The sequence below is a fragment of the Nannobrachium achirus genome, assembly GCF_963921795.1.
Source record: "Nannobrachium achirus genome assembly, chromosome: 13".
Taxonomy (NCBI): domain Eukaryota; kingdom Metazoa; phylum Chordata; class Actinopteri; order Myctophiformes; family Myctophidae; genus Nannobrachium; species Nannobrachium achirus.
This window is the reverse complement of record NC_137833.1, coordinates 2,021,160-2,036,489: the sequence shown is the minus strand read 5'-3', so window position 1 is coordinate 2,036,489 and position 15,330 is coordinate 2,021,160. Positions and strand designations below refer to the sequence as shown.

Here is a 15,330-nt window from a genome sequence, read left to right as displayed (position 1 = left end):
CGTCAATTCAGAAAAGGCTAAGGTATGGCAACATGACTGGTGTCTTGCACGCGCGCGTGCAGGACACCATGTCATGTTGCCATACCTTAGCAACAGGCACGATGAAAAGTACATTTTATTATTTCCCCCTGTAGTAGCCAAGGCATGACAGCTGCATAGCTTGCCACGCACACACACACACGCACACAAAACACGCAACAGGTGGTGACGTGGTAGTACAAGACCAACAAGAAAAAGAATACAAAAAAAAAAAAAAAAAGTCTGGATGAGATCTTGATGACAGAGAAGAAAGATAGGATGACAGACAGACAGACAGACAGACAGACAGACAGACAGACAGACTGATCAGACGTTAAAGAAGAGTGGTGATGTAACTGATGCTGGATGTTGACTGAAGTCATACAGACACAATAAGAGAACCAACCGCGGACCCCTAAGGACAACCGCGGACCACCGCGGACCACAAACCGTCATGCTGAAGTGTGGGACGTCGCGGACCGGTGCTGCCGGTAAGGCTGTGTGTCTGTCACCATTATTAGGCTATCATGACGTTTTACATGGCGATTAAATTGTCACGATTTAATTGCGCCTGTTTTTGTTGTTGACAGTTACATTTCTGTTGGGCTTTCTTGCTTTGAAGTTGCACATGGCAGATATGACACATAAATAAGGAAATTGCTGACATGTTTGACAACTTAAAGAACATTGGAGACTAATAAAGTCTTCAATCAATCAATCAATCAAAAAGGTCAACAAGCTCACAAGTTAACGCGTTTGAAAATGCTTGAAAAGATATGAAAAAAAAAACGATTAGGCTGTGAAGAAAATAATTGCGATGAAGTGAAATAATTGCGATCGGACGATTGATTGGTTGATTGATTGAAGACTTTATTGTCAGTTTGCATTTCATGACGGCACAGTTCACTGGTACAAGGTCAACTAAAAGGAGATCCTAGAAAAGACTAAGCTTAATTATTTCCATAGGAAACCATTGAAGTATCTCATAACATTGAATGACAGACGGATAGCACACAGTATAGGCTACTATGCAGTATATAGTCAGGAAAAAAAGGGGAAAACTATTTAAAAATAAAAATAAATAAAAACATACAGTAGGTAAATACAAAGAAGGGTCAGGGGAGGCTGGGCTGGTTTGTTATTGCCAGTTGCGAATGGCTGCTGCCTGTAAGTGTTTTCTCAGGGCAATTTTAAAGGATGCTAGTGAACCACACTCCTTGCAAGTTGCATTATGGTAGATATGACACATAACCTACTACAAAAGGAGGACATGACTGACATATTTGACAACTTTATATAGGCCTATACTTAAAAAAAATAACATTGATAGTGGTGGAAATAGCAGATCTACAAGCTCACAACATGTTGCGTGAGCTTGTAGATCTGCTATTTCCGCTATAAGTTTTTTTTTTTTTTTTTTTTTTTTTTTTAATGCTTGAAAAATATATGTGGAATCGATAATGAAGATTATGACACAAATAATTGCAATTGGACGATTATGTAGTGAGTAGTGACTGCCCCTCAACAGTTTTAATTATATTAATGTCAATTATGTAAAGCTTTGCTTTCTAATGCCAATATTGATTAATTGAAGAATGTATTAGAAGTTTGCATAGGAAAAAACTACAGTTTCATACAAATCACTGGTACAAGGTCAACTAAAAGGAGATCCTAGTAATCTTCACGGCTTATTTACACAGGAACCACTTTATGTATTTCATATATGACATTGAAAGACAGACGGATATGCATAGGGAATTAATAAAATAAAAACAGTCATGAAAATTAAAATAGCCTAAAAGGGGGAAAGTAAATAATAGTATAGGTCTAATAAAGTGAAATGGGAGCGGTATTTTACTGTATATATTTTTTGCACTGTTAATTACATTTTTATATATCTACTGCATAGTACTGTGTTCTATCTGTCTGTCATTCAATGTTATATGAGATACTTCAATGTGGTTTCCTATGGAAATAATGGCCCACGGAACCCCATCTCAAAATATTTAGTTCCAGGGACCCCCCAGAAACGAAATTTGAGTTACAAATGTTCACTTAAAAAAATACATATATTCAAAGATTTGCACAAATTTTCACGACTTTTCAAAAATAGCAGCGGCACTTGGTGCCGCGCTGTGAGCTTGTATATCTGCTATTTTTCAATAGCTAAAGTATAAAATAATGAATGCTCCTCCACCTTGGGCTCTAGTAGCCTAACTCCTAATAAGAAGGGAATATCTTAAAAGGTCCTGGAATAAATTCCTTACCAAAACATTTCTTCACCAATGTGTTTGTAAAGGTGTCTAGTAACACATCTCAGTTTCCCTAGGAGAATCCGTTACAGCTGATGAAAGTTGGAGTCCCATTAAATTAACTATACAGGATAAAACACACCAAAAATAAATATGCTTTAAGTAGCATGTGAGGGGTCAAACTAGGGGTTTTTAATGATTCTGAATCCATTGCAAGCATTTTGTTTTGCACAAAAAAAAAAAAAAAAAAAACATTCCTTGGGGTAGAAACAGACCCCATACAACTATTGTTTAGTGATGAGTCATCGCTTTTCACAGGTTTGGGGGATCCGCCTTTACCCCAAGGAATGTTTTCCGTGCAAAACAAATGCTTGCAATGGATTCAGAATCATTAAAAACCCCTAGTTTGACCCCTCACATGCTACTGAAAGCATATTTATTTTGGTGTGTTTTATCCTGTATAGTTAATTTAATGGGACCCCAACTTTCATCAGCTATCAAGGATTCTCCTAGGGAAACTGAATTTCAGCCTTTGTGAGATGTGTTACTAGACACCTTTACCATCACATTGGTGGAGACATATTTTGATAAGGAATTTATTCCAGGATATGACAGTATTTCTGAAGATATTCCCTTCTTGAAATTGAATCTGCTCTTCAAGGAAGGCGGTCGCTCTTTTGTTTGATCGCCCTGAATTGTTGCGCAGGTTCTCCAAGATAGCGCCGTCCATGGCTGCTGTGGTGACTACGTGTTGCGTTCTGTCGGTGTTTTGGTGTTTGTCTGTTTTTTTGTTTTTGTTTATGTTATATGTGAAAAAATTGATTTGAATGCAAAAATGTAGTATGCCAAAGCAAATTCCTATGTGTATTACACAATGGTTAATAAAGAAATCTGAATCTGAATCTGAATCTGAATTCTTATAACTCAGCCCCACTCCCCCCCACCCCCTCTCCCCCCCATGTGACGCCCCTGCTATAGGTGGGTCCGGTGCTGGGTCCGGTTCCGGGTCCGGTGGGTCTCCGTGGTGCCTGGTGAACGTGGGCGGGCGGCGCTACTCTCTCTCCAGGGAGTCACTGCTCAGCCTGCCGCTGGCGAGGCTGGCGAGGCTGGTGCGCTGCGCCACGGAGCGCGAGGTTCTGGAGATCTGTGACGACTGGGACCGCGACGTCAACGAGTTCTTCTTCGACCGGCACGCCGAGGCCTTCCGCTTCATCATGATGTGAGGAGACCAGAAAATGTTCAACGTTTTCAGGCCAGGCAGGGAACCCCAATTTCCAAACTGATGCATGGGGAGATGGAGCAGGGAACCCCTAACTCGTAGGGTGGGGGTGGGTGGGGCTACAACATTGTATGTTTATGTATAAAATAGGGCTGGGATGCGATTACAAATTTTAATCTAATTGATTACAGGCTCTGTGATTAATTAATCGCAAATCGATATTTGACCTGAGAAGCATATTTTTGTCAAGTAAAACACATTTTGTTGTACGAGTGAATCAATGAGTGAGTTTTTTAAATCTAAATTTCTCATCCACTGGGCCAAGCAAAGCGCTCTGATCGGCTACTTCTCCCTTTGCGTTTGTTGTCTCTTCTTGGTTGGTGCATCGCTATGATCGGTATGCCCGAAACTGAAGGTTCTGTAGTGCAAAAACTAAGTGCGATTAAAATGCGTTAATCTTTTTAATCGCGTTAATTTTCTGTAATTAATTAATCGCAATTAATCAGTTAAAGTCCCAGCCTTAGTATAAAATTGTGTTTCATGTGTTTAAACATTTTTTGACAGAATAGTCAAAAGTCAAAGTCTAAGATTTTAGTTTTGCTGACTGCGTGTAAAGTTCTTTGGATGGATTCCGAGTATACAGAGTTTAGCACTTAGTGGAACTGTGATTTTAAAGATTCCTGACAGACATTTCATGACTTCATTCCAAAAAGTTTGCATCATAGAACATTCCCACATACAGTGAAATAAAGTACCTTTCTCAGTTAAACACTTCCATCATATGTTGGCGGACATATGATGGAATATTGTGTTGGTAATTAGAGCTAATATAAACAGAAACAAAGACAGAATAGCAGAAAGAGCAAATACATTCTCTGGCACCGGCCGCAGAACTATTACGGCAGACACTGCCGCACTTTACCAGCGATGGCGGGCCTACATATCGTTCCGTGCGGCGGCCGCCGGTCCTACTGCCAGGACTGCCGGTCGAACTGCTGGTCCGTGCGGTGGCCGCTGGTCCTATCGCCGGCGATGCAGCGTGACTGCCGGTCGAACTGCCGGTCGTGCGGTGGTACCTGCTGCCGCAGTTCTGCGGCAGGTGCCGGTGCCAGATAATGTATTCGCACTTTCTGCTATTCTGTCTTTGTTTTTATCTAATAAAATAATATTCGTTCTAATTACCAACACATTATTTCTTATTATGGCTTTATTCTGTCTTAAAGTGTACTGTAAAATAGGATGGAACCGAAAAGTGTTTCTGCCGGAAAATGCCGAATAGATAATGGACCTTGATGTGAAAAAGGTTGAGAAACACTGCTCTATAGCAAGTGATTACTCACAAACATTGACCTATTTAACTTTTATTTAAAATAAAAATTATGGATGTATATCACTTTAACCGTTGAAAACCCTTCCGTTGTACCTGCAGCTACGTGAAGCACGGCAAGCTGCGCTTCCTCCCCCACATGTGCGAGCTGTCCTTCTACAACGAGATGGTGTACTGGGGTCTGGAGCGCACCCTGCTGGAGGCCTGCTGCCAGCGCAGGCTGGACGACCGCATGGCCGACTGCTTCACGCCCTACGAGGGGGAGGGGGAGGGGGAGGGGGAGGAGGGGGGAGAGGAGGGGGGGGAAACGGTGGGGGTCCGCACCGGGGGTGTCCACAGGTGGGTATAGTGCAGGGTTCCCCAAATAGTTTTCCCCAAGGTCTTATGTCTAGGGTACCAAGCCGAGGGCCACAACATTGAATTATGTCTAGGGTACCAAGCCGAGGGCCACAACATTGAATTATGTCTAGGGTACCAAGCCGAGGGCCACAACATTGAATCATGTCTAGGGTACCAAGCCGAGGGCCACAACATTGAATTATGTCTAGGGTACCAAGCCGAGGGCCACAACATTGAATTATGTCTAGGGTACCAAGCCGAGGGCCACAACATTGAATTATGTCTAGGGTACCAAGCCGAGGGCCACAACATTGAATTATGTCTAGGGTACCAAGCCGAGGGCCACAACATTGAATTATGTCTAGGGTACCAAGCCGAGGGCCGCAACATTGAATTATGTCTAGGGTACCAAGCCGAGGGCCACAACATTGAATCATGTCTAGGGTACCAAGCCGAGGGCCACAACATTGAATTATGTCAAGGGTACCAAGCTGAGGGCCACAACATTGAATCATGTCTAGGGTACCAAGCCGAGGGCCACAACATTGAATTATGTCTAGGGTACCAAGCCGAGGGCCACAACATTGAATTATGTCTAGGGTACCAAGCCGAGGGCCGCAACATTGAATTATGTCTAGGGTACCAAGCCGAGGGCCACAACATTGAATCATGTCTAGGGTACCAAGCAGAGGGCCACAACATTGAATTATGTCTAGGGTACCAAGCAGAGGGCCACAGCATTGAATTATGTCTAGGGTACCAAGCCGAGGGCCACAACATTGAATTATGTCTAGGGTACCAAGCTGAGGGCCACAACATTGAATTATGTCTAGGGTACCAAGCCGAGGGCCACAACATTGAATTATGTCTAGGGTACCAAGCCGAGGGCCACAACATTGAATCATGTCTAGGGTACCAAGCCGAGGGCCACAACATTGAATCATGTCTAGGGTACCAAGCCGAGGGCCACAACATTGAATCATGTCTAGGGTACCAAGCTGAGGGCCACAACATTGAATCATGTCTAGGGTACCAAGCTGAGGGCCACAACATTGAATTATGTCTAGGGTACCAAGCCGAGGGCCACAACATTGAATCATGTCTAGGGTACCAAGCAGAGGGCCACAACATTGAATTATGTCTAGGGTACCAAGCAGAGGGCCACAGCATTGAATTATGTCTAGGGTACCAAGCCGAGGGCCACAACATTGAATTATGTCTAGGGTACCAAGCTGAGGGCCACAACATTGAATTATGTCTAGGGTACCAAGCCGAGGGCCACAACATTGAATTATGTCTAGGGTACCAAGCCGAGGGCCACAACATTGAATCATGTCTAGGGTACCAAGCTGAGGGCCACAACATTGAATCATGTCTAGGGTACCAAGCCGAGGGCCACAACATTGAATCATGTCTAGGGTACCAAGCTGAGGGCCACAACATTGAATCATGTCTAGGGTACCAAGCCGAGGGCCACAACATTGAATCATGTCTAGGGTACCAAGCTGAGGGCCACAACATTGAATCATGTCTAGGGTACCAAGCCGAGGGCCACAACATTGAATCATGTCTAGGGTACCAAGCTGAGGGCCACAACATTGAATCATGTCTAGGGTACCAAGCCGAGGGCCACAACATTGAATCATGTCTAGGGTACCAAGCTGAGGGCCACAACATTGAATCATGTCTAGGGTACCAAGCCGAGGGCCACAACATTGAATCATGTCTAGGGTACCAAGCTGAGGGCCACAACATTGAATTATGTCTAGGGTACCAAGCCGAGGGCCACAACATTGAATCATGTCTAGGGTACCAAGCTGAGGGCCGCAGCATTGCAGGGGGCGACGGTGGCGTTTCCACTACTCCAGCAACAGTTCAGATATCTTCACTGTCGGGCAGAAACCTCGTATCTCCAAGTTTCAAATGTGTACGTCTTTTGGTAAAGTAAAGCCCTGCTTCATCATACAAGACTGCCGCTCAAAACTAGTGAAAACAGCAGATCTCCAAGCACACAACGTTTTGTGCTTGTAGATCGGCTGTTTTCACTAGTTTAGTACATTTTATAGATGATAAATACAAAACGAACGGTTTTGGACATATAAGGTTTCCACCCGACAACGACGATATGCTATAAATATAAGGTGCTGGGAGAGAAAATTATAATGTAGGGGTGCCTCGGATTCAAAACATATTCATGGGGTGTCCTGAGACAAAGAAGTTTGGGAACCCCTGGTATAGACTCACCCCATTCCAATGATATCAATATTTTCAGACCATTGGAACTGTGTAAGATAATTTGCTTCATCATCATCATCATCATTATCCAACTTAAGGCTGGGTGATATTAGGATAACCTTCGATATTCGATACCGTTGTTGAATACGTTGATATGGACATTACTCATGATATTAGTAAAAACAATTGCATGATGTAGTTTTTTAATATTTTGTCTATGCCAGATAATGAACAGACAACAGTACACATGGAATAAAGAAATGAAATTCCTTATTTCCATTTTCCAACAATGGTTTTATTGAAATAACCACACCTGGTTACAGATGGACTGCTTTTTGTGTGTTATGTGCATTACCGGTAATTAATTTGACACATACACCAATACCTCATTTCAAGCCGTCTTCGTCGGTATGTTTACCTTGCATGTTGATACCTCCATATCGATACATTTTCGATATATTGCCCAGCCTTAATCCAAATGATCATTACCAAATTATTCTGGAGTGACATTTCCAATGTGTGTTTTTTTTTTTTTTTTCAACCACTGGCTGTAATTCCCCCCTCCACCATGTGGGGGTGCCAGTGGACGGAGGAGGTGGTTGGAGAGGGTGAGGAGGACGTTTGAAGAGCCCACCTCCTCATTGGCTGCTCAGCTGCTGGCCTCCGTCTCTGTGGTGTTTGTTATCGTCTCCATGGCCCTGCTGTGTACCAGCACCCTGCCTGAACACACTGAACACAGGTCTGTACCAGCACCCTGAACACACTGAACACAGGTCTGTACCAGCACTCTGCCTGAACACACTGAACACAGGTCTGTACCAGCACTCTGCCTGAACACACTGAACACAGGTCTGTACCAGCACTCTGAACACACTGAACACAGGTCTGTACCAGCACTCTGAACACACTGAACACAGGTCTGTATGTACCAGTACTCTGCCTGAACACACTGAACACAGGTCTGTACCAGCACCCTGAACACACTGAACACAGGTCTGTACCAGCACCCTGAACGCACTGAACACAGGTCTGTACCAGCACCCTGAACACACTGAACACAGGTCTGTACCAGTACTCTGCCTGAACACACTGAACACAGGTCTGTACCAGCACCCTGAACACAGGTCTGTACCAGCACTCTGCCTGAACACACTGAACACAGGTCTGTACCAGCACTCTGCCTGAACACACTGAACACAGGTCTGTACCAGCACTCTGAACACACTGAACACACTGAACACAGGTCTGTACCAGCACTCTGCCTGAACACACTGAACACACTGAACACACTGAACACAGGTCTGTACCAGCACCCTGAACACACTGAACACACTGAACACAGGTCTGTACCAGCACTCTGAACACACTGAACATAGGTCTGTACCAGCACTCTGCCTGAACACACTGAACACAGGTACCAGCACCCTGCCTGAACACACTGAACACACTGAACACACTGAACACAGGTCTGTACCAGCACCCTGAACACACTGAACACAGGTCTGTACCAGCACTCTGCCTGAACACACTGAACACAGGTCTGTACCAGCACCCTGAACACACTGAACACAGGTCTGTACCAGCACCCTGAACACACTGAACACAGGTCTGTACCAGCACCCTGAACACACTGAACACAGGTCTGTACCAGCACCCTGAACACACTGAACACACTGAACACACTGAACACAGGTCTGTACCAGCACCCTGAACACACTGAACACAGGTCTGTACCAGCACTCTGCCTGAACACACTGAACACAGGTATGTACCAGCACCCTGAACACACTGAACACAGGTATGTACCAGCACCCTGAACACACTGAACACAGGTCTGTACCAGCACCCTGAACACACTGAACACAGGTCTGTACCAGCACTCTGAACACACTGAACACAGGTCTGTATGTACCAGCACCCTGCCTGAACACACTGAACACAGGTCTGTATCAGGGGCGTCAGTTGGGTATGGCAGGGGTATGCAGCTGTCATACCCTGGGTCCAGGGGGGAAAATAAAAGTTACTTGTAAATATGTAAATATGTTGTTAAATTACAGTAAAATAACTACAAATGCAAAATTTTACAACATGATCACTTTAACAAGGTATTATAATTATGTTCTCCCCACTTGTATTCTCCTTGACAGAATGGTATATTCCCAGGTTTCGCAGGTCAGCTGCACAGGTCAGCAATGCATTATTGTTAATTGTGGCACGTTTACTAACATGCCAAGTTTAGCTGCACTTGAACAACCGTTCCAGGCTGCCATATCCAGCCCAAGAAACCGTAGAAACCTGTGTAAAAAATGGACAAAACTCATTTTTTCAGACATTGTGAAAATAGCAGATCTACATGCTCACAACGCCTCGCAGCGCGAGGCGTTGTGAGCATGTAGATCTGCTATTTTTACAATAGACTGTGTTATACAAAATGTAATGCCTATTTTCCATGAGGACTCCCATCTTTGCCATACCCTAGCCTTTGCTGAACTGACGCCACTGGGCTGTATCATAGACTGTATAAAAGATATGGACAAAGCAAAGCCATTGGTTTCTATCAAACTAGCGGCCAATCACAGGAAGTTTTACTTCCGTATTGGAGTCATTTTAAATCGGCGGAACTATGCCCCTGGTATGTACCAGCACCCTGCCCCACTACACAATAGGGCATTAACGACTTGTGATTTTTGCAAGTCGGACTGAGTTACTATAGGGCCCAAGGTGGAGGGGCCTTCATTATTTAATACTTATGAATGACTGTTACTAGTTGTCATTACAAACACATCCATGCCTTGGTTGTCCCACACAAGCCACCATAATCTCATAAATAGAGTCTGTACCTAGTCAAGATTTGTCTTTGTTTTGGGTCGGTCACCTGTCTGTCTGTCTCTCTCTCTCTCTCTCTCTCTCTCTCTCTCTCTCTCTCTCTCTCTCTCTCTCTCTCTCTGTCAGGGCGGTGGAGGCGGTGTGCATCGGCTGGTTCACGGCGGAGTGCGCGGTGCGCTTCGCCGTGTCGCGCGACAAGTGCGAGTTCGCGCGGCGTCCGCTCAACGTCATCGACCTGCTGGCCATCACGCCGTACTACACCTCGGCCGCCGTGACGGCGCTGACGGGGGAGAACTCTCAGCTGCAGCGCGCCGGCGTCACGCTGCGCGTGCTGCGCATGATGCGCATCTTCTGGGTCATCAAGCTGGCCAGACACTTCCTGGGGCTGCAGACACTGGGGCTGACGCTGAGACGGTGCTACCGCGAGATGGTCATGCTACTGGTGAGTCTTTTTGACAGGGGTTCCCAAACTTTTTTGTCTCGTTCGTCTTGTATTTATCATCTATAAAATGTACTAAAGTAGTGAAAACAGCCGATCTACAAGCTCACACGGTGCTTGTAGATCGGGTGTTTTCACTAGTTTTGTGCGACGGTCTTGTATGATGAAGCAGGGCTTTGCTTTATCAGAATACGTACACATTTGAAACTTTGATAGTTTCAAATACGAGGTTTCTGCACGACAGTGTCGATATTTTAGTGATTATGTTGCGAGGAAAACGTTGAGATAACAGCCATTTTGGTTACAACTGACTGAAAATAACTTTGTACTTCAGGGAGATGGTCATGTTACTGGTGAGTCTTATGAGACGCTAGACTAAAGGGAGATGGTCATGTTACTGGTCAGTCTGTATGAGACGCTAGGCTAAAGGGAGATGGTCATGTTACTGGTCAGTCTGTATGAGACACTAGCCTACAGGGAGATCTATGGTCTATGACATCAGACATCTATGATGTCAGATGCCCATATATGGACATATGTCAGTCTTATGTGGCATTTATTGTGACCGTAGGTTGCTCTGTCTGTCTGTCTGTCTGTCACACCTCATGCCCCTATGAAGATGTCTGCATGCGTAGCCACATAGTTGGAGCAATGAGAAGCGCTAAACGTGCTAACGTGCTACCCAACCATGACAGGAGCCGCTTCCCAATTCAGAGTGTGCGCCCTTCATAGTGTAGCCCTAGCTAGTGTAGTGCTAGTGTAGTGTAGGGCTTGTCCTGTGAAGTGCACATTTTGCCTGTGAAATGAGACAGCTCTAGCGTGCAGAGCCAAGCTGTTCCTCTGCTGGACTCTTAAGCCTTCTTAAACGTCCCCAAACTTCTTTTTTGTGACGTTAAATTAAAATTCAGGAGAGTATGTCATTTTTAATTATTATTTCAAAATATGAATTAAAAACTAAATTCTATGATTTGTTATATAGAGCATTTATATCGCATTATATAGAGGCAGTGTATTTCAATCAATCAATCAAACTTTATTACAGCCGAAGCCAAAGGTAGACATACAAACAGTTAAAATACAATATAAAATCATTAAGTTATTAATTTCATATCTAATCATAAGAAAACAACTGTTAATTATAGCCACAACAAACACATCATCTCAGACTCCATGGATATCAGACAGTCATGTGTCTCATATTATCATCTGTTACCAGTGGTGGAAAGTAACTAAGTACATTTACTTAGGTATGTACTTAAGTACAGTTTTGAGGTATTTGTACTTTACTTGAGTATTTCCAGTTTTCAGTACTTTTATTTCTACTCCACTACATCTCAGAGGCAAATATTGTACTTACTTCTCTAAAAATATTTTTTGAAACTTTAGTTACTTTGCAGATAGGCCTACAGTATAAATGATTATATTATAAAACATTACATTAACCCACTTTAGCCCTATTTTATACCTAAGCTATTTGAAAAAAGCCGATCTACAAGCTCACAACGCGTCGCATGGTGTCCTGTTGTGAGCTTGTAGATCTGCTATTTTCAAACATTTAGTATTTTTACTTTTGGTACTTTAACTACATTTTGATGCCAACACTTTTACTCAAGTACATTCTGAATTCCTGACTTTTACTTGTATTAAAGAGTATTTCTACATTGCAGATACTTTTACTTAAGTACTCCATTTGAGTACTTTTTCCACCACTGTCCGTTCCACAGAGCAACGGAGGAGGCGGAGCATGCTCCAAGCCGAGAACAGATCACTTTGAACGGTTACGGTGAATCTCCCTGCCCGCCTCGGGTCGAGTCATGCATGGTTCTCAATTCTCTTGGAACGTCGCGACGTATTTTAAAATAGCCTGTGTCATGGGGAATTATGACGTTCAAGCAACACAAAATAAAATCTTAAAATGTATTAAAACTTAATTCCAGGTCACAAAAAAAATGTTTGGGGACTTTTAAGGAGCTTTAAAATGGTTTAAAAATACAGCGGAGGAAAAAAAATGCGGACTTTTCGTTTGCGTCCGTTTTGATTCGGGTTGAATCGTGGAGGCACGTTGCATTGTGGGATTCGGCTATCCAACGAAGTGCTTGAAAATGAGGAGAAAGTTGTGCACATTCCAAGGGTAGGTTAAACGCGGTCTACGAAATGGGACAGCACTCGGCGCGGCCCAGTGACGTCATCGCCCTTGAAATGCGCACTATACAGTGCGAATCCTTCGGATTGAAACATGGCTATTTAGTCCATGGGCCATACGAGATGTCGGTATCAGAAAGGTGGCAAAGGTTATCATGCATTTTTGAAAAGCTCTATATCTGTAGATTATAATTTGGTATGATAACCCTTTCTGAGACACAGCTAAATTGGTGTTATCAGCCGCTAGAGTTGGTGTCCCATCAATCTGAGTTCAAAAACTATGATATTCCTGGGCAGGAAGTTGTCCCAGGCTCAGAATCTGAGCTGGGACAATACAGGAAGTAGAGCCCTGTGCAAACCTTCAAAACATCCAGAACAGAAACCAACCAAAAACACGACAACAATATGCAGCCCATGTTTCAAGGTGAATCCTACCAGACTAGTGTCCCATTAACTTTACATTACAGGAAAAAAAATTAAAAAAAATAATCTGCTTTAAGTAACATATGAGGGGTCAAACTAGGGGTTTTTCATGATTCTAAATCCAATGCAAACATCTGTGTTCATCACTTTTCATCACTAAACCATAGTCTTGTTGGGCCGTGTTTTAGCCCAAGGAATGTTTTTTGTGCAAAACAGATGCTAGCAATGGATTCAGAATCATGAAAAACCCCTAGTTTGACCCCTCATATGCTACTTGAAGCAGATACATTTTTAGCTTTTTTAAGTTAATGGGACACCAACTCTAGCGGCTGATAACACCAATTTAGCTGTGTCAGCTCAGTGGCCATGGCCACTGAGCTGCTAACGTGCTATCGTCCCCCAGGTGTTCATCTGCGTGGCCATGGCCACTGAGCTGCTAACGTGCTAACGTGCTATCGTCCCCCAGGTGTTCATCTGCGTGGCCATGGCCACTGAGCTGCTAACGTGCTAACGTTCTATGGTCCCCCAGGTGTTCATCATGGTGGCCATGGCCACTGAGCTGCTAACGTGCTAACGTGCTAACGTGCCTTGGCCCCCCAGGTGTTCATCATGGTGGCCATGGCCACTGAGTTGCTAACGTGCTAACGTGCTAACGTGCTATGGTCCCCCAGGTGTTCATCATGGTGGCCATGGCCACTGAGCTGCTAACGTGCTAACGTGCTATCGTCCCCCAGGTGTTCATCATGGTGGCCATGGCCATCTTCAGCGCTCTGGCTCAGCTCCTGGAACACGGTCTGGACACAGAGAACGGTAACCCAGACTACGCCAGCATCCCAGCAGCCTCCTGGTGGGTGATCATCTCCATGACCACGGTGGGTGCAGGACAGCGCTGCGAGCTTGTAGATCTGCTATTTTTGAAAAATTGTAAAAATTAGAATTTTGACCCGATTCTATAAGTGTCTTTTGAATCCTTCTAAGGTTTTTTGAAAAAAAAAAAACCTATGTTTCTATGTCAGCAATCTGGCCAGCCATCGTCAAAGAAAAGGTCCTTTTCACTTAACCGGAGCTCAGTTAGTCTGTTCTTGAGAGACTACTATGTCAGTGGTTCTCAAACTTTTTTAGGACCCCCAAAATGATATGTATTTGGCCACGGACCCGCATCTCAGAATATCTAGTTCCAGGGACCACCCAGAAGCAAGATTTGAGTTACAAATGTTTGCTTTAAAAAATACACATATTCAAAGATTTGCACACATGTTCACAACTTTTTTCAAAAATAGCAGATCTACAAGCTCGCAGCGCGGCACTCGGTGCCGCGCTGTGAGCTTGTATATCTGCTATTTTTCACTGGTTAAAGCATTCAATAATCCTAGGCCTAAATGTCTCACTGTCCTCTGACCGTAGGTGGGCTACGGTGACATGTACCCTGTGACGGTGGGCGGCCGCGTGCTGGGCGGGCTGTGCGTGGTGAGTGGCATCGTGCTGCTGGCGCTGCCCATCACCTTCATCTACCACAGCTTCGTGCAGTGCTACCACGAGCTGCGCTTCCGCTCCGCGCGCTGCTCGCGCAGCCTCTCCGCAGAGTTCATGAACTGACCAGGGCTGACCAGGGCTGGGCTGGTCTGGGCTGGGCTGGGCTGGGCTGGGCCGGGCTGGGCTGGGCTGGGCTGGGCTGGGCTGGGCTGGGCCGGGCTGGGCTGGGCCGGGCTGGGCTGGGCCGGGCTGGGCTGGGCTGGGCTGGGCTGGGCCGGGCTGGGCTGGGCCGGGCTGGGCCGGGCTGGGCTGGTCTGGGCTGGGCTGCGGACGGATGTTCTGTGACCCAGAAGAGGCGGGGATACGAGCCGCTGGATCTCGGGCGGCCAATAGCATTTGTTCACCGATCTCTGTGCCCCCCCCCCCCCCCCCCCTCCAACAATGGAACGAGCGCTTGTTGTCGGTGGAGATGACGGAGGCGCGCCAGCATTATATTATAAACACAATCTGATCTAGTTATAACAACAATCACGACATAGGCTATTTATTATAATCACTAATTCACTATGAAGTGTCTAAAGCCTAAACTACTGTAAATGTAGGCCTATTATAACTATGATAATGGTTCTTAACTTCT

At 44.9% G+C, this 15,330-nt stretch overlaps 1 protein-coding gene across 1 annotated transcript; it reads left to right on the top strand.

Moving 5' to 3' along the window:
• Positions 1-472: 472 nt before the first annotated feature.
• On the top strand, positions 473-14,816 carry LOC308296739 (voltage-gated potassium channel regulatory subunit KCNG3-like; the record flags this gene model as incomplete). The annotated part of the gene is made up of 7 exons (XM_080740066.1): positions 473-509; positions 3,249-3,489; positions 4,919-5,155; positions 7,974-8,129; positions 10,343-10,658; positions 13,955-14,092; positions 14,625-14,816. The coding sequence occupies 7 exons, from the start codon at positions 473-475 to the stop codon at positions 14,814-14,816; spliced, it is 1,317 nt and encodes a 438-aa protein (XP_080596192.1).
• Between the last annotated feature and the right edge of the window lie 514 nt (positions 14,817-15,330).